At 41.5% G+C, this 16,476-nt stretch overlaps 1 protein-coding gene across 2 annotated transcripts in view; it reads right to left on the reverse strand.

Annotated features, from left to right (window-relative positions):
- Positions 1–16,476, reverse strand: part of ARHGAP10 (Rho GTPase activating protein 10) — a 371,566-nt gene that overhangs the window by 166,699 nt on the left and 188,391 nt on the right. For both annotated transcript variants that reach the window (XM_068279239.1, XM_068279247.1), the window contains exons 12-13: positions 9,933–9,975; positions 8,261–8,326 (exon numbers count right to left, since the gene is read on the reverse strand). In XM_068279239.1, the coding sequence (XP_068135340.1) occupies positions 8,261–8,326; positions 9,933–9,975 (109 nt within the window). The remainder of the gene's footprint in view (positions 1–8,260; positions 8,327–9,932; positions 9,976–16,476) is intronic.

Consider the following 16,476-nt stretch of genomic DNA (forward strand, 5'->3'; position numbering starts at 1 on the left):
AGATCGTGCAAACTCTGGTCGCAGTCAATGCGCGGGAACCGTTAAGAATTAGCCGCAGACAACTCAGAAGGGAGCCTGTGAGACACGGGTAATTACAACTTCACCCACTGGCTCAGAGTAAACTGCCACCACCGCGGTTATCATGGGACCGTGGAGCCCACTAACTGACTGACTAATCCTGCGAATAAAACGGTTAAACACACGATATTCTGTCTAGCCAACAACAAACAAACAGTAGCGTATCTTCAGAGACCCGGGATCAGTTCTGTGTGTGCTGATAAGCAGGGTAGCGGACAGTGAATGACTTGGAGAAAGTCGTTTATTCACGCAATATAAATAATTAATATATACAGACAATTATTAAAATCACAATTATTAAGACAGTAATAGCCGGTATAAAAAATAAAAGAAGGGAGAAAAATACTTAGTTCCTGGAAAGATGTCCTTTTTGTGGGAAAACAGAGTTCTGAGTTTCAATCAGAGTTCAGACCAGGTGGATGCCAGCATATCCTCAAGCTGGCATCTGATGAGTTCAAGATGTTTTCAGGGTGGAGGACACTGAGTTTGGCTCCTCTGCCATTCTTATGCCCCTGATTCAGTAGGAGGGAGTGAGGGCGGGGAGCCATACACCCCCTTAGAAGATGAGATGAGCCCTCCCCTTGTCCTGGGGGCCAGAAATCATGCCTTAACCATATATGGGCTCTATCTCACAGAACCGTACAGGTCAGGGCAGATTTATTAACATTTTCAGGTCTGTCTTGATTTACCCAGCGCCCTGATACCAGACATGAGGGGTGGGACCCCTGTGGTATCATCAGGGCATTTTCAAACTGCCTAACTGGCAGTCCTTACCTCAGAATGTTCTGAAACTTCCTCAGAACCAGCACCGGGGCTCATGCTACACTTCCCCCATGTTTGGCGAAGCTGCCATCCCAGGAACCCCAGAAATATGACAGATCTGGGAAGTTATGGATTATGCTATGAGACTCAGGTTTATTCAGGATGTGTTCTCGCTGCTAACAGCTGACTTCCCTTTGATCTTTACCAGTGAGCAAGGTGTCACAACCTCCCGGAGATTTGTAGCCTGCCTGGCTGCACCTAGGCATCCTGATCACCCTTTTGGTTAATTAACATCTACATGAGATCAGCTAGGTGTCACCTTATACCTGATGGATGGGCCATCAGCACAGCTTGAAGCCAGGGACTCTCCGGGGCAGATTAGGCTCAGGCTCATTAGCATATCAAAAGAGCCATCCAGCCTTTAGGATGGTGCTCTCTCTCTCTGCTAAGAAAAGGACTTCAGCTGCCCCTACACACTCAACCCAGATTGTATCGATTTGAAGCGCAATCGATGCAGGGAATCGAGTGCGATTGCTTTTTCTTCACGGGCGGTTACAGGACGCGCCTGCGGCCCCGCAACCGTCCGTGACAGGTGGGCTATTCCAAAATCTGGAAACACATCCTTAAATGTGCCAGCTCAAGGGGTATTCCCACTGGTAAGGACCAATGGGGAGCTCTGGCAGCCAAAACCCCGAAACATACTGATACGTTAACTTGCTCTGCTAAAAACATCCCTTGATGCATAATGGTGACATTGGCTTGAGAGTCCACTAGGAACAGTTAGTTACCAGAGGATATTGTTCAATGTACCCTGTCAAGCGCTACATAAATCTAGGAAATTTAGATATAATGCAGAGACAAATATTAGCAAACTACTCAGCTGGCAGGTTCATGGTCCTTACATCTATAGATTAATATTAAAACTCAAAATATAAACACATGCTTGGCTATAGCATGCTCAGCCCATCACAAGCCCCACCCGGGAAGAGGAGTTTTGCTGGCTGACTGACTTATGGGAATGACTTCTTCATTATGTCATGTGCTAGAGATTGTATTTTCCTTCTAATATTTGTGTTTGGCACTGGTATTTTCATATTACTTCACAGATTATATCACAGCTCCGTCCTGAAATTCTCCAAGGGTATTTTCTCTTTCTGCTATTGTGAAGCTATGAATGCCGGATAAAAACATTTGTTATACAATATATCCATCTGTGACAAATGTAAATTAATGATAGACCCTGAGGGAGTAGAAATACTGCAAAATAAGAGGCTCGAAACTGAATTTCCTTTCAAGACACACAAGACTTGCAGAATGCTTTCCACTGGCTTCCCTTTATTTTTTATTTTTTTGTGTATGTGCATATTTTAAGCCGAATAATGTAATTTTTTAAAAAAGAATAATAACTGCTGCTTGACTTAATGTACGTAAGAGTGGCAATCAACAAAGACGGTTACACAAATAATTACATGCTTTGTTCCTCCGACGTGTCATGTTATGAAAACAAGTAGTCTGGGGCTTTTAAAGCAAATTAGATTATTTCCAAAATAAAAATGCATGTAATTCCTTCTTACATAATACACCAATATCACTTCATTCCACCTACAGAAATAGGAAACATTGTTAATAAAATACTCTGCATGCTGATGGGCAACAGCAAACGCTGACATTACTTTACCAAGTAAAAGAGGAAACTAACGCCCAAGGCAAATTGGCACCACATTCCTGCTACATATTTGCTATACATACAGTATTATGTTCTCTGAGTTGGCCTTCATACTTTCTCACTTTGAGGAGTCTTTTTGATCCTACATACTTTTCATCATGACCAGGTGGCCAGTAATCTTGCCTTGCAGTGATAGAGTGAGTGAAGTATGGTCTGGTGTTAGTCGTGGAGTAGATCTGCAAACATCAAATCAGCAAATTCTTTATTAAGGTAATACCTTAAAATGGACATACTGTAGTTTTCTTGCAAGCTTTAAAGAGGAGCTGTCAGCTACCGTACACTATCTAAAAAAAACCCCACATATATAAGTAGATAAATACTTGCTCTACGTACATAACATACAGTGGGTTGCAAAAGTATTCGGCCCCCTTGAAGTTTTCCACATTTTGTCACATTACTGCCACAAACATGAATCAATTTTATTGGAATTCCACATGACAGACCAACACAAAGTGGTGTACACATGAGAAGTGGAACGAAAATCATACGCGATTCCAAACATTTTTTACAAATAAATAACTGCAAAGTGGTGTGTGCATAATTATTCGGCCCCCTTTGATCTGAGTGCAGTCAGTTGCCTATAGACATTGCCTGATGAGTGCTAAAGACTAAATAGAGTGCACCTGTGTGTAATCTAATGTCAGTACAAATACAGCTGCTCTGTGAGGGCCTCAGAGGTTGTCTAAGAGAATATTGGGAGCAACAACACCGTGAAGTCCAAAGAACACACAAGACAGGTCAGGGATCAAGTTATTGAGAAATTTAAAGCAGGCTTAGGCTACAAAAAGATTTCCAAAGCCTTGAACATCTCACGGAGCACTGTTCAAGCGATCATTCAGAAATGGAAGAAGTATGGCACAACTGTAAACCTACCAAGACAAGGCCGTCCACCTAAACTCACAGGCTGAACAAGGAGAGCGCTGATCAGAAATGCAGTCAAGAGGTCCATGGTGACTCTGGACGAGCTGCAGAGATCTACAGCTCAGGTGGGAGACTCTGTCCATAGGACAACTATTAGTCATGCACTGTACAAAGTTGGCCTTTATGGAAGAGTGGCAAGAAGAAAGGCATTGTTAACAGAAAGCATAAGAAGTCCCGTTTGCAGTTTGCCACAAGCCATGTGGGGGACACAGCAACCATGTGGAAGAAGGTGCTCTGGTCAGATGAGACCAAAATGGAACTTTTTGGCCAAAATGAAAAACGCTATGTGTGGCAGAAAACTAACACTGCACATCACTCTGAACACACCATCCCCACTGTCAAATATGGTGGTGGCAGCATCATGCTCAGGGGGTGAATCTCTTCAGCAGGGACAGGGAAGCTGGTCAGAGTTGATGGGAAGATGGATGGAGCCAAATACAGGGCAAACTTGGAAGAAAACCTATTGGAGACTGAAAAAGACTTGAGACTGGGGTGGAGGTTCACCTTCCAGCAGGACAATGACCCTAAACATAAAGTCAGGGCAACAATGGAATGGTTTAAAACAAAACATATTTATGTGTTAGAATGGCCCAGTCAAAGTCCAGATCTAAATCCAATCGAGAATCTGTGGCAAGATCTGAAAACTGCTGTTCACAAACGCTGTCCATCTAATCTGACTGAGCTGGAGCTGTTTTGCAAAGAAGAATGGGCAAGGATTTCAGTCTCTAGATGTGCAAAGCTGGTAGAGACATACCCTAAAAGACTGGCAGCTGTAATTGCAGCAAAAGGTGGTTCTACAAAGTATTGACTCAGGGGGCCGAATAATTACGCACACCCCACTTTGCAGTTATTTATTTGTAAAAAATGATTGGAATGATGTATGATTTTCGATCCACTTCTCACATGTACACCACTTTGTATTGGTCTTTCACATGGAATTCCAATAAAATTGATGCATTTTTGTGGCAGTAATGTGACAAAATGTGGAAAACTTCAAGGGGGCCGAATACTTTTTCAACCCACTCTATGTATTGCACTGTCCACATTTTGATTTCACTGAGTTTTATATAGTAAATAAAGAGAAAACTGTTTCAGGCATTTGCCATTTTGGAATCTATGTCTGAAGCCAATTCTGATGTAATTTCCTCCCTTACTCTGGGAGAAGGGCGGCCAATGCAAACACAGACAATCTTCTGCCACTCCCACGCAGCTCTGCAATAGAAAGTGCATTGTCATTGTGTGAATCTGCAGCTTCTTAGCATGATAAATATTGGCCAATCAGAGAGGAATAAAGGCGTGGGAGGGGAAAACAGGAGGGAAAGAAGCTTCAGCCAATCAGTTTAAGTGGATCTGAGATATACTTTTACTCATTGCATAATTGTGTTCCTTACATATAGTTTATAGGGCATTGCTCAAGCCAAATACTTTTTTGTTTTGTTTTAATACTCTAATTCCCTATACATTAAACAAGCCTCGCCCCCACAGCTTTTTCAGAGTGCCTTGGCACCGTAGCAAGGGCTCATGGGAGCTCAGTCTAGGCAAGAGGAGGTTACTAGCCAAAGATTTCAGAGGCAGAGGGGAGGAGGGAGGAGGGGACTGAATCTGTCACAGGCTGAGGGCTGGAGATGCTATCAGCTTGCCTGTGTGTAATGTGACAAACAAAACATGGCTGCTGTCGTATCACTTGAATAAATAATCATAAACTGTTGAAGCTGTTTGCAACTTTAGATAAGATATATAGACAAGTTACTTGTTATAGTTAGTTTTTCTTATCAGATCCGCTTTAAGTCTGAGGAGAAAGTAAAGAAGCAAAAAAAAAGACAACCCAGCATGCCCTGCATCTTCCTTTGTGCGACAATGTACCAAATAAGAGCCAGGTAAACTGGGGAATGATCTTTTATTAACAACAAAAGTAAGAGTGCTTTTTAACTTTTGGATTGCCTGGTTAGCAACCTCAATACTTGTTTACCAGATAAAAATAAAGAATAGATTTTTTATTTTAGGCCTAATGCTTTGATTTTAGGCCAGTTACACTTTAAAAACGATCTTCTTTAGGCATGACACCCATATGGTTCTAATTCAGTTCTGTATCATACCTGAAGAAGAAACCTAAAGTTTCAAAAGCTTGCAAGAAAAATATGAACGGTTAGTCATTAACTACTTTCGGACCACAAGGCTCTGGCCCCTTAAGGACCAGAACCCTATTTTCATGTGGCCAGTCTGTGTTTGGCACACAGTGATCACCTGGTAAGGAGCCATTGAAACTGGCTTCTTACCGATAGGAGGAAGCATGGCTGCCATACAAAATCTGAGCCCACAGTCGCGGCGAACAGCGATCGGCTCGGGACCAGGGTAAGCTAATGCGTAGTATCTATGCCTCATTAGAACTAGAGGGCCACAGATGTGGCGCAGACTCTACTTACCGCAGTCCTGAACCGTTTAAAGCTATCATCTATATTAACATTTGATGGTTTGATGTAGGTAGACTTACAGTGCTAGATTCCCTGGCTCAAAACTCTGGAAAACGCCAGGATTCTGCATATGATCTGCATGCAGTTTGTAGGTATTCTCCACGTTTCTAGGGGTTTCTTCCGGATGTTGCGGTTTATATATTAGATTGTGTGCTCACTAAGGGACTTAGTGGGTGAGTTGTCATGCTGTGTATTGCATTACGCTGTGAAGCTGAATGTGGACACACTCCTAATACATCTAGGCATTTCACTCCAGTCTCACACCTCACATTCCCATTATGTGTTATCTCATCACCATATAAAAGCTTATCAATAAATCAATGAAGTGTATACTGAGTACCAAGACATACAAGTATAAATAAAGCTTAAATAACACCAAAAGTTTTTTAGCTAGTAATGTCAATATAAATCAATTAAAATAGTATGCCAGATCTGCACATTACACGCTCGCCTACGTTTCTTCATAAATACACTGTATCTAGCCTTTGTAAGATTTCTATTTGGATTCTGCTGATTATTGCAGCAAGCCTTTCTTACCAGAACCAGTGATTCAAATATACAAGGAAAGTCTGCTTACCAACACCATCCCTGTACGGCCACTCCTAGAGAAAGCTCTCATGCAATTTCACAATTGGTCATGTCACAGCAACATAGTAATATGAGCATCGCTTGCATGTGTGTAATTTTTTTTTACTCACGGACGGCCTAGGCTTCCACACTTAACCTCACCCTGAGCTGGTAACTTGAGGTCAAATTTCCTAATGCATGCCAGCATCTTGGTGTAAGCTTTCGACACCTTTTCATGTTTTAGCATGCTTCCCTAGGTTCTTTAGTTCAAGTGGCAGCACTTTCCCCAATGAGAGCATTCCTCTAAGGTGAGAATGGCATAGCCCCACCTAGATACAAGTTTCGCCCATCACACTGCCACTGCAGGCTTCGTCAGGGTAAATGCACTAACCATACAATTGCATAGGTATGCCTGCACCACTGTGTTGTTATGAACCGCATTATCCAAATGCACTTTCTACAATGTTTCCAGATCGCATGTACAAAAACGTGTGCGTTACAGAGCAATTGTTCATGCTATGGCAATAATGAGGAAAACCAAGAAATGTCGGGAATATGAACACCAAATCATTAAACTTAGCAGGAGAAATGACTACAAATAGAGTACATTTCATGAATTCTAAAATACTCCATGGCTTTGATTTGTATTTTTTAACTACTGTGTCAAACCATGAAATGTACATTTTATGAAGTAGTTTTAGAAGGAGTATTTAACCTGGTAACTCAATCTGGACATACAAGTACATCCAGATTGAGCCTCACTAACACAAGGACGTACTGGTACCTCCTGTCAATCAATGCCGGGTGTGTGCGCTCCCGATGCTTGTTTATGGCGGGATTTACACATTGGGGTTTGGTGAAGGGTAACTTAGAAATGCCTGGGAATGAATGTACAGGACTACAATCGGTATCCATGTTCATTCATAAAAATGAAAGTAAAAAGTATTGTTTAAAAACGATCAAACACTTCTTTGTAACCAAGGATAGCGTCATCTTGTGGCAAAAAAATAAAAATACAAAAAGTACACCTGAAGTGAGAAGCCTATTTGGTTGCCATCAGTCTTGCTGATTTTTCTAGCATCAGTAGAGTCTGAATCGCACACCTGAAACAAGAGTGCGGCTAATTCAGTCAGACTTAAAGGACAACTGTAGTGAGGTATATGGAGGCTGCCATATTTATTTCCTTTTAGGCAATACCAGTTGCCTGACAGCCCTTTTGATCTATTAGGCTGCAGTAGTGTCTACATTGCACCAGAAACAATCATGCAGCTAATCTTGTCAGATCTGACAATAATGTCAGAAACATCTGTATGTCCGTTTAGGGTCTATGGCTAAAAGTATTAGAGGCAGAGAATCAGCAAGACTGCCTGGCAACCAGTATTGCTTAAAAAAAACAATAAGTATGGCAACCTCCATACACCTCTCACTTCAATTGTCCTTGAAGTCAGAAACACCTAATCTGCATGCTTGCTTGGGGGCAATGCATAAACGTATTAGAAGCAGAGGCTCAGCCAGGCTATAGCATAGTTTCAAAGTAAATAAATATGTCAGCCTCCTTATCGGTTCGATTTCAGACCTCTCTCAGGATAACATAGCAATCTGGCAGACAGATCTTAATGCTAGGTTAACATGATTGAACATAGACTAGGTTAACATGATTGTTATTTCACTAAAAATGTTACAGATATAATAAAAAAAAGCAAGGGACAAAATGTGAAAATCCAAATAACTTTACCCCGTGTTTCAATGGCGTTGATACAGTTTTTTACAACTGTAAATCCATGTTGGTCAAGCTGAGCACCTAAAATAGACAGAGTTAGAGTCTGTTTAGTAAAAGGAAAACATAGTGCTACTTCTTGTGCCTTAAATAGGAGACACATCTGGTCCAATATGAGGGCCTGGTTAAAGAACAGTTGACTGATTTAACCACTTAAAGAGACACTGAAGCGAAAAAAAAAATGATGATTTTATGATTTGTATGTGTAGTACAGCTAAGAAAAAAAACATTAAGATCAGATACATCAGTCTAATTGTTTCCAGTACAAGAAGAGTTGAGAAACTCCAGTTGTTATCTCTATGCAAAAAAGCTATTAAGCTCTCCGACTAACTTAGTCGTGGAGAGGGCTGTTATCTGACTTTTATTATCTCAACTGTAATTGAACTGTCTACTTTTCCTCTGCTAGAGGAGAGTTCATTACTTCACAGACTGCTCTGAAAGACTCATTTTGAATGCTGAGTGTTGTGTAATCTGCACATATTATAGAGTGATGCAATGTTAGAAAAAACACTATATACCTGAAAATAAAAATATGAGAATATTTTCTTTGCTGCTAATCTTCTAGTAATTATTCATAGTACACAACCAATTCATAAAATCATATTTTTTTTCGCTTCAGTGTCTCTTTAAGGACCACAGTGTTAAACCCCCCCCCCCCCCCCCCCATTTTCCAGTAAATAGGCCACTGAAGCGTTAAGGCCTCGCTGCAGGGCCGCACAACACAGCACACAAGTGATTCTTCTAAACATTTATAGTATTATTTTTTAAACAATTTCCCCCCAGCCAGCCAATAACTGCGATTGGCTCTCATTGGCTTCAGCAATGTAGCCTTTCCCAGTACAGAGGTAACATTGCGCACCCCCCCCCCCCCCCAGCATCAATATGGAAAAGCCTAGGAACTTGCATTGACGATAGAAGCCATCCCATAAAGACAAGTGTACAAAAGGTCGACCAAACAACAAAGATACAAAAATCAACAGTCTTAATTAAGGGTATCCAAAATACATAGAACTGGAAAAAGGAGGAAAGGAGGACACAACCTACCGAGGCTAATGTATTTCTTACCACACTGGGACCTTAACTGTAGCTTTTTTGACATTAACACATACAGAGTTTAAATACCCTTTCCTCTACCCACCTGTCACGTCAGCACATTCCTCTCATCAATTTTATCAATATTAAAAATGAGACAATTTGTTTCATCAAGTTAAAAAGGTGGCAGAAAAAAAAATATACAATTCAGATAACAAAAACCAGCAGGAACTCATACAAACTAATACAATTGTCCTGATGGTATTTATATGAACACAAATGTCATTAGGGTTAATTGCAAAATTAAGTATGCAAGTTCACATTCACCTTAAAATTAAGTCCCTTGGTTTCCCTAGTTACACACACACAGACACAGAACATTTATATCGCCCTTTTCTCCTAGCTGCAGCCACTAGGCAGTAGCAGCATTAAAGAGTCTTGCCCAAGGTCTCCTACTGAATAGGTGCTGGCTTACTGAACAGGCAGAGCCAAGATTCAAACCCAGGTCGCCTGTGTCAGAGGCAGAGCCCTTAACCATTACACTTTTCAGCCGCTCAACCAATATACCCCTCGTTCCAGAAGCGTAAGATATACTTGCCTCCTTCTGATCTTGTTGTAGCTCTACTGAGGCTAAGAAATCGCTGGAATGAAAAACAAAAAACAAAAGAATGCACAGTTTTATCAAAAGCCTGTTGCAACATTGTTCTGTTTAATTAGCAACACTGACAGCAACTACATACAACACAAAAAAGCCCATTGTAACAAAGGAACCTATCACAGCACATGCAGTCTTGTCAACCAAACTATGTCACAAATTCATAAAACTATAGTAGTTATTCAACCCATTCCCTACTGTGTATGCGACAAAAATTCTCATCCTGGGACCTTGCAAAACATACATGCTAAAAAATAGGTAACAATTACTAGCATAAAAAGTCACCACAAATCCCAATAATGTAACAGTATACTTGTGGCTAGGTATCCATTCATTGTGTAAGGGTCATACACTTATAGATTTGCAGCAGATTCGACCATCAGATAGATTTCTGGCAAATGCCTGTCAAGTCCAATCTGACAGGAATCTATCTGATGTGTGCCACACACTAGGAACAGATTTCCAATAGATTTCACGATGAAATCTATTGGAAAGCGATCTAAATGCATTATTGGACCATTAGATCCAATGCATCTCTATGGGCCATCGATTTGTTACCAGTAGCAGATCAACCTAGATCTATCATCCTGTCAGATAGATCAAATCCATCGAAATCGATCGAAATCTGCCACAAATCAATCGAATGGGGAATTTGATAGAATCGATTTCAGATCAATAGATTGTATAGAATCGGTCAATCGATCGCTGAAATCGACCAGTGTATGGGTCCCTTAAGGCAGGGGTCACACTTGAGCTAATCTACAGCATTTGGCCACAGACAAAAAATGCATGCGGAATCGCATATGATGGTCTACGGTGCTACCACGTTTTCCAGATGCATATGCGATTCTGTAGAGAGTTATAAAAAAAAAGATACAACTTGCACTACTTTCCCTGCACAAATGACTGTTCACAGCTTATTGGTTGCTCTGGGCAATAAGATTTTTTTTCCTCTTCTGCTCACAATTCATACATCAGGGCCAAAATGAATAACCGCATCTCAAAGCCGGTGTGTTCTACCACTTAAAGCAGTACAATTGTCAAACATGAAAAACTCTTTTTAATCCATTACTCCACTAATGTTTTCATTAAAACAAGAATAACCTCTGTTACTAGGTCAAAGCATTCAAACTACTGTAAGCACTGCGAAAGGTAGGAGAGGAAACCTTAATAGCTTTCTCTTTTTAACGCAATACTGAAAACAAACAGCAAAAAAGGTCATAAAGTAGCTTTGCTTCAGGAAAACAGAGCTTATATGAAAATAATGTCCTTCTCCTACCATCCTAGTCATGTTTAGCAAAGCGTTACATGCAGCCAGGAGAGTAGAAAATAGACTCTGAATAGACTGTGAGGCCTGACCAGCTATCCAAATGGAAGCCTGAACAATGAGGGGAGAGAAGAGCAAGGGATGTTCAGGGGACAAGTTTAGGAGAAGCTTTTTTTGTCCACTGATCTCTCTGGGGATTCCATAGTTCTTCACTCACTATACTGGTATATGGGTGCCTGAAACAAATCAGAAATGAAAAAGGTAGCACACACACTTTTCACTCATTTACAAAACTGCAGGAATTGCCTTCTGGCCATCTTTTCTGCATCCAATGTCACGGTAATCACCTATTCTGAGTATCCTCATGCACTGAGATTGTATACAAGTGTCTGCAAGTACAGATGCCAAAATACCAGTCTGATGCTCCACACCCTCCTATTTCAAAGCAAGAACTGCAAAGGGAATTATACAGTTTCAAGCAATGCAGCCTTACCTCCTTAGAACTCACGGAGTCCAATTAGATACAGGATCACTATACATTAACAAGAGCCTTAGTATGCATTGAGAAATTTTTCTCAACAGTCAGCAACTGATCACTTCAGTGTAGCTCCAATGCTAATATAGAGAATTTTAGTTTCGTTCTCATAACAAGATTTAATAAAATGAGTACAGTCTGCAGACAGCAACTTTATGTGGTGTTAGTGCACACCCATCACCTACTATCCAGATCTGCATGGATAAACTGCATTCTTATTGCATACTATTTTAACAAAGTTCTTGTGCCAAGAAGTAGTATGTGAAGTTATAACGTCCTCTCTGGATCTTCTTCATCCCTAGCTCAAATGCCCAAGGTCTGCCTCATAAAGAGACTGATAACACCTGTAACATGGATAAATGCCTGAAGAGTGAGTGGGCATAGAAGCCTGTACGGGATATGCCAGCTCAAGGAAAAATAGGACTACCCCCCCCCCAATGGACAAGTCCTAAATGTATGGTGCTGCCTGCAGTTCTCATTGTATACCATATGGTGCCCACACTTTTTCGGCTTGTGAGCTACTTTTAAAAATTAGCAAGTCAAAGTGATCTACCTATGTACAATTTTAGGTGCACCCTTCCATATACATAATGGAAAATGTAGTGGGGTCGGGATCTACCATGAAGGCCATCGCGATCTACCGGTAGATCGCAATCTACCTAATGGGCACCCCTGCTTATACAGGGACAGCATTCATTTAGCTGGACATTTGATCAACAAATGTAATGTTATATTGTAGTTTAATAGCCTACTTTAAAAAGAAAAAACTCAAAAAGAGAAGACAAGTGCCTGTGAATCTATGAAATCCCAAGCCTTCTACCTTTTTATTAGACTAAAATTGTGTAGTTACATAGATAGTACAAGGCAGCCTTTATTACTTGTCCTGTTAGTTCTTTAAAAAATGAATCCCCAGTTCAAGAGGTACTGTAGTGACATATGGCAGAATGCAGTAAATTATTCAGAATACCCACTTTTATGGTAATTTCCCTGGTTTCAGCATCAGAAACACTTCCTATATCTATATATTGCTGTATCCCTCTCTACCCCTCCTATATATTGCTGTATCCCTCTCTACCCCTCCTATATATTGCTGTATCCCTCTCTACCACTCCTATATATTGCTGTATCCTTCTCTACCCCTCCTATATATTGCTGTATCCTTCTCTACCCCTCCTATATATTGCTGCATTCCTCTCTACCCCTCCTATATATTGCTGTATCCCTCTCTACCCCTCCTATATTTTGCCGTATCCCTCTCTACCCCTCCTATATATTGCTGTATCCCTCTCTACCCCTCCAATATATTGCCGCATCCCTCTCTACCCCTCCTATATATTGCTGTATACTCTCTACCCCTCCTATATATTGCTGTATCCCTCTCTACCCCTCCTATATATTGCTGCATTCCTCTCTACCCCTCCTATATATTGCTGTATCCCTCTCTACCCCTCCTATATTTTGCCGTATCCCTCTCTACCCCTCCTATATATTGCTGTATCCCTCTCTACCCCTCCAATATATTGCCGCATCCCTCTCTACCCCTCCTATATATTGCTGTATACTCTCTACCCCTCCTATATATTGCTGTATCCCTCTCTACCCCGCCTATATATTGCTGCATCCCTCTCTACCCCTCCTATATATTGCTGTATCCCTCTCTACCCCTCCTATATATTGCTGTATCCCTCTCTACCACTCCTATATATTGCTGTATCCTTCTCTACCCCTCCTATATATTGCTGTATCCTTCTCTACCCCTCCTATATATTGCTGCATTCCTCTCTACCCCTCCTATATATTGCTGTATCCCTCTCTACCCCTCCTATATTTTGCCGTATCCCTCTCTACCCCTCCTATATATTGCTGTATCCCTCTCTACCCCTCCAATATATTGCCGCATCCCTCTCTACCCCTCCTATATATTGCTGTATACTCTCTACCCCTCCTATATATTGCTGTATCCCTCTCTACCCCGCCTATATATTGCTGCATCCCTCTCTACCCCTCCTATATATTGCTGTATCTCTCCCTACCCCTCCTATTTATTGCTGCATTCCTCTCTACCCCTCCTATATATTGCTGTATCCCTCTCTACCCCTCCTATATATTGCTGCATCCCTCTCTACCCCTCCTATATATTGCTGTATCCCTCTCTACCCCTCCTATTTATTGCTGCATTCCTCTCTACCCCTCCTATATATTGCTGTATCCCTCTCTACCCCACCTATATATTGCTGCATCCCTCTCTACCCCTCCTATATATTGCTGTATCCCTCTCTACCCCGCCTATATATTGCTGCATCCCTCTCTACCCCTCCAATATATTGCTGTATCCCTCTCTACCCCTCCTATATATTGCTGTATCCCTCTCTACCCCTCCTATATATTGCTGTATCCCTCTCTACCCCTCCTATATATTGCTGTATCCCTCTCTACCCCTCCTATATATTGCTGTATCCCTCTCTACCCCTCCTATATATTGCTGTATCACTCTCTACCCCTCCTATATATTGCTGTATCCCTCTCTACCCCTCCTATATATTGCTGTATCCCTCTCTACCCCTCCTATATATTGTCGTATCCATCTCTACCCCTCCTATATATTGCCGTATCCCTCTCTACCCCTCCTATATATTGCTGTATCCCTCTCTACCCCACCTATATATTGCTGTATCCTTCTCTACCCCTCCTATATATTGCTGTATCCCTCTCTACCCCTCCTACATATTGCTGTATCCATCTCTACCCCTCCTATATATTTCTGTATTCTTTTCTACCCCTCCTATATAATGCTGTATCCCTCTCTACCCCTCCTATATATTGCCGTATCCCTTTCTACCCCTCCTATATATTGCCGTATCCCTCTCTACCCCTCCTATATATTGCCGTATCCCTCTCTACCCCTCCTATATATTGCCGTATCCCTCTCTACCCCTCCTATATATTGCCGTATCCCTCTCTACCCCTCCTATATATTGCCGTATCCCTCTCTACCCCTCCTATATATTGCCGTATCCCTCTCTACCCCTCCTATATATTGCTGTATCTCTCTCTACCCCTCCTATATATTGCTGTATCCTTCTCTACCCCTCCTAAATATTGCTGTATCCTTCTCTACCCCTCCTATATATTGCTGTATCCTTCTCCACCCCTCCTATATACTGCTGTATCCCTCTCTACCCCTCCTATATATTGCTGTATCCTTCTCTACCCCTCCTATATATTGCTGTATCGTTCTCTACCCCTCCTATATATTGCTGTATCCCTCTCTACCCCTCCTATATATTGCTGTATCCCTCTCTACCCCTCCTATATATTGCTGTATCCCTCTCTACCCCTCCTATATATTGCTGTATCCTTCTCTACCCCTCCTATATATTGCTGTATCCTTCTCTACCCCTCCTATATATTGCTGTATCCCTCTCTACCCCTCCTATATATTGCTGTATCCCTCTCTACCCCTCCTATATATTGCTGTATCCCTCTCTACCCCACCTATATATTGCTGTATCCTTCTCTACCCCTCCTATATATTGCTGTATCCCTCTCTACCCCTCCTATATATTGCTGTATCCCTCTCTACCCCTCCTATATATTGCTGTATTCTTCTCTACCCCTCCTATATATTGCCGTTTCCCTCTCTACCCCTCCTATATATTGCTGTATCCCTCTCTACCCCTCCTATATATTGCTGTATCTCTCTCTACCCCTCCTATATATTGCTGTATCCCTCTCTACCCCTCCTATATATTGCTGTATTCTTCTCTACCCCTCCTATATATTGCGGTTTCCCTCTCTACCCCTCCTATATATTGCTGTATCCCTCTCTACCCCTCCTATATATTTTGCTGCATCCCTCTCTACCACTCCTATATATTGCTGTATCCCTCTCTACCCCTCCTATATATTGCTGTATCCCTCTCTACCCCTCCTATATATTGCTGTATTCTTCTCTACCCCTCCTATATATTGCTGTTTCCCTCTCTACCCCTCCTATATATTGCTGCATCCCTCTCTACCCCTCCTATATATTGATTTATTCTTCTCTACCCCTCCTATATATCGCTGTATCCTTCTCTACCCCTCCTAAATATTGCTGTATCCTTCTCTACCCCTCCTATATATTGCTGTATCCTTCTCTACCCCTCCTAAATATTGCTGTATCCTTCTCTACCCCTCCTATATATTGCTGTATCCTTCTCTACCCCTCCTAAATATTGCTGTATCCTTCTCTACCCCTCCTATATATTGCTGTATCCTTCTCTACCCCTCCTATATATTGCTGTTTCCCTCTCTACCCCTCCTATATATTGCTGCATCCCTCTCTACCCCTCCTATATATTGCTGTATCCCTCTCTACCCCTCCTATATATTGATTTATTCTTCTCTACCCCTCCTATATATTGGATGTATCCCTCTCTACCCCTCCTTTATATTGCTGTATCCCTCTCTACCCCTCCTATATATTGATTTATTCTTCTCTACCCCTCCTATATATTGGATGTATCCCTCTCTACCAGTGATGCTCAGCTGAAGCGGTTGAGAAATTCTCCTCCCAGAGAAAACTGGAAGGCAAGACGTTAGTTTCACTCGCCTCAGAATTCTTTGAAAAAAAGATTCTACAACGGACAAACTGGCTAAATCACTTATAAATAAATATTGTAGTAAAAAAAAAAAAAAAAAAA

This window comes from Hyperolius riggenbachi, chromosome 1, assembly GCF_040937935.1.
Source record: "Hyperolius riggenbachi isolate aHypRig1 chromosome 1, aHypRig1.pri, whole genome shotgun sequence".
Lineage (NCBI taxonomy): Eukaryota > Metazoa > Chordata > Amphibia > Anura > Hyperoliidae > Hyperolius > Hyperolius riggenbachi.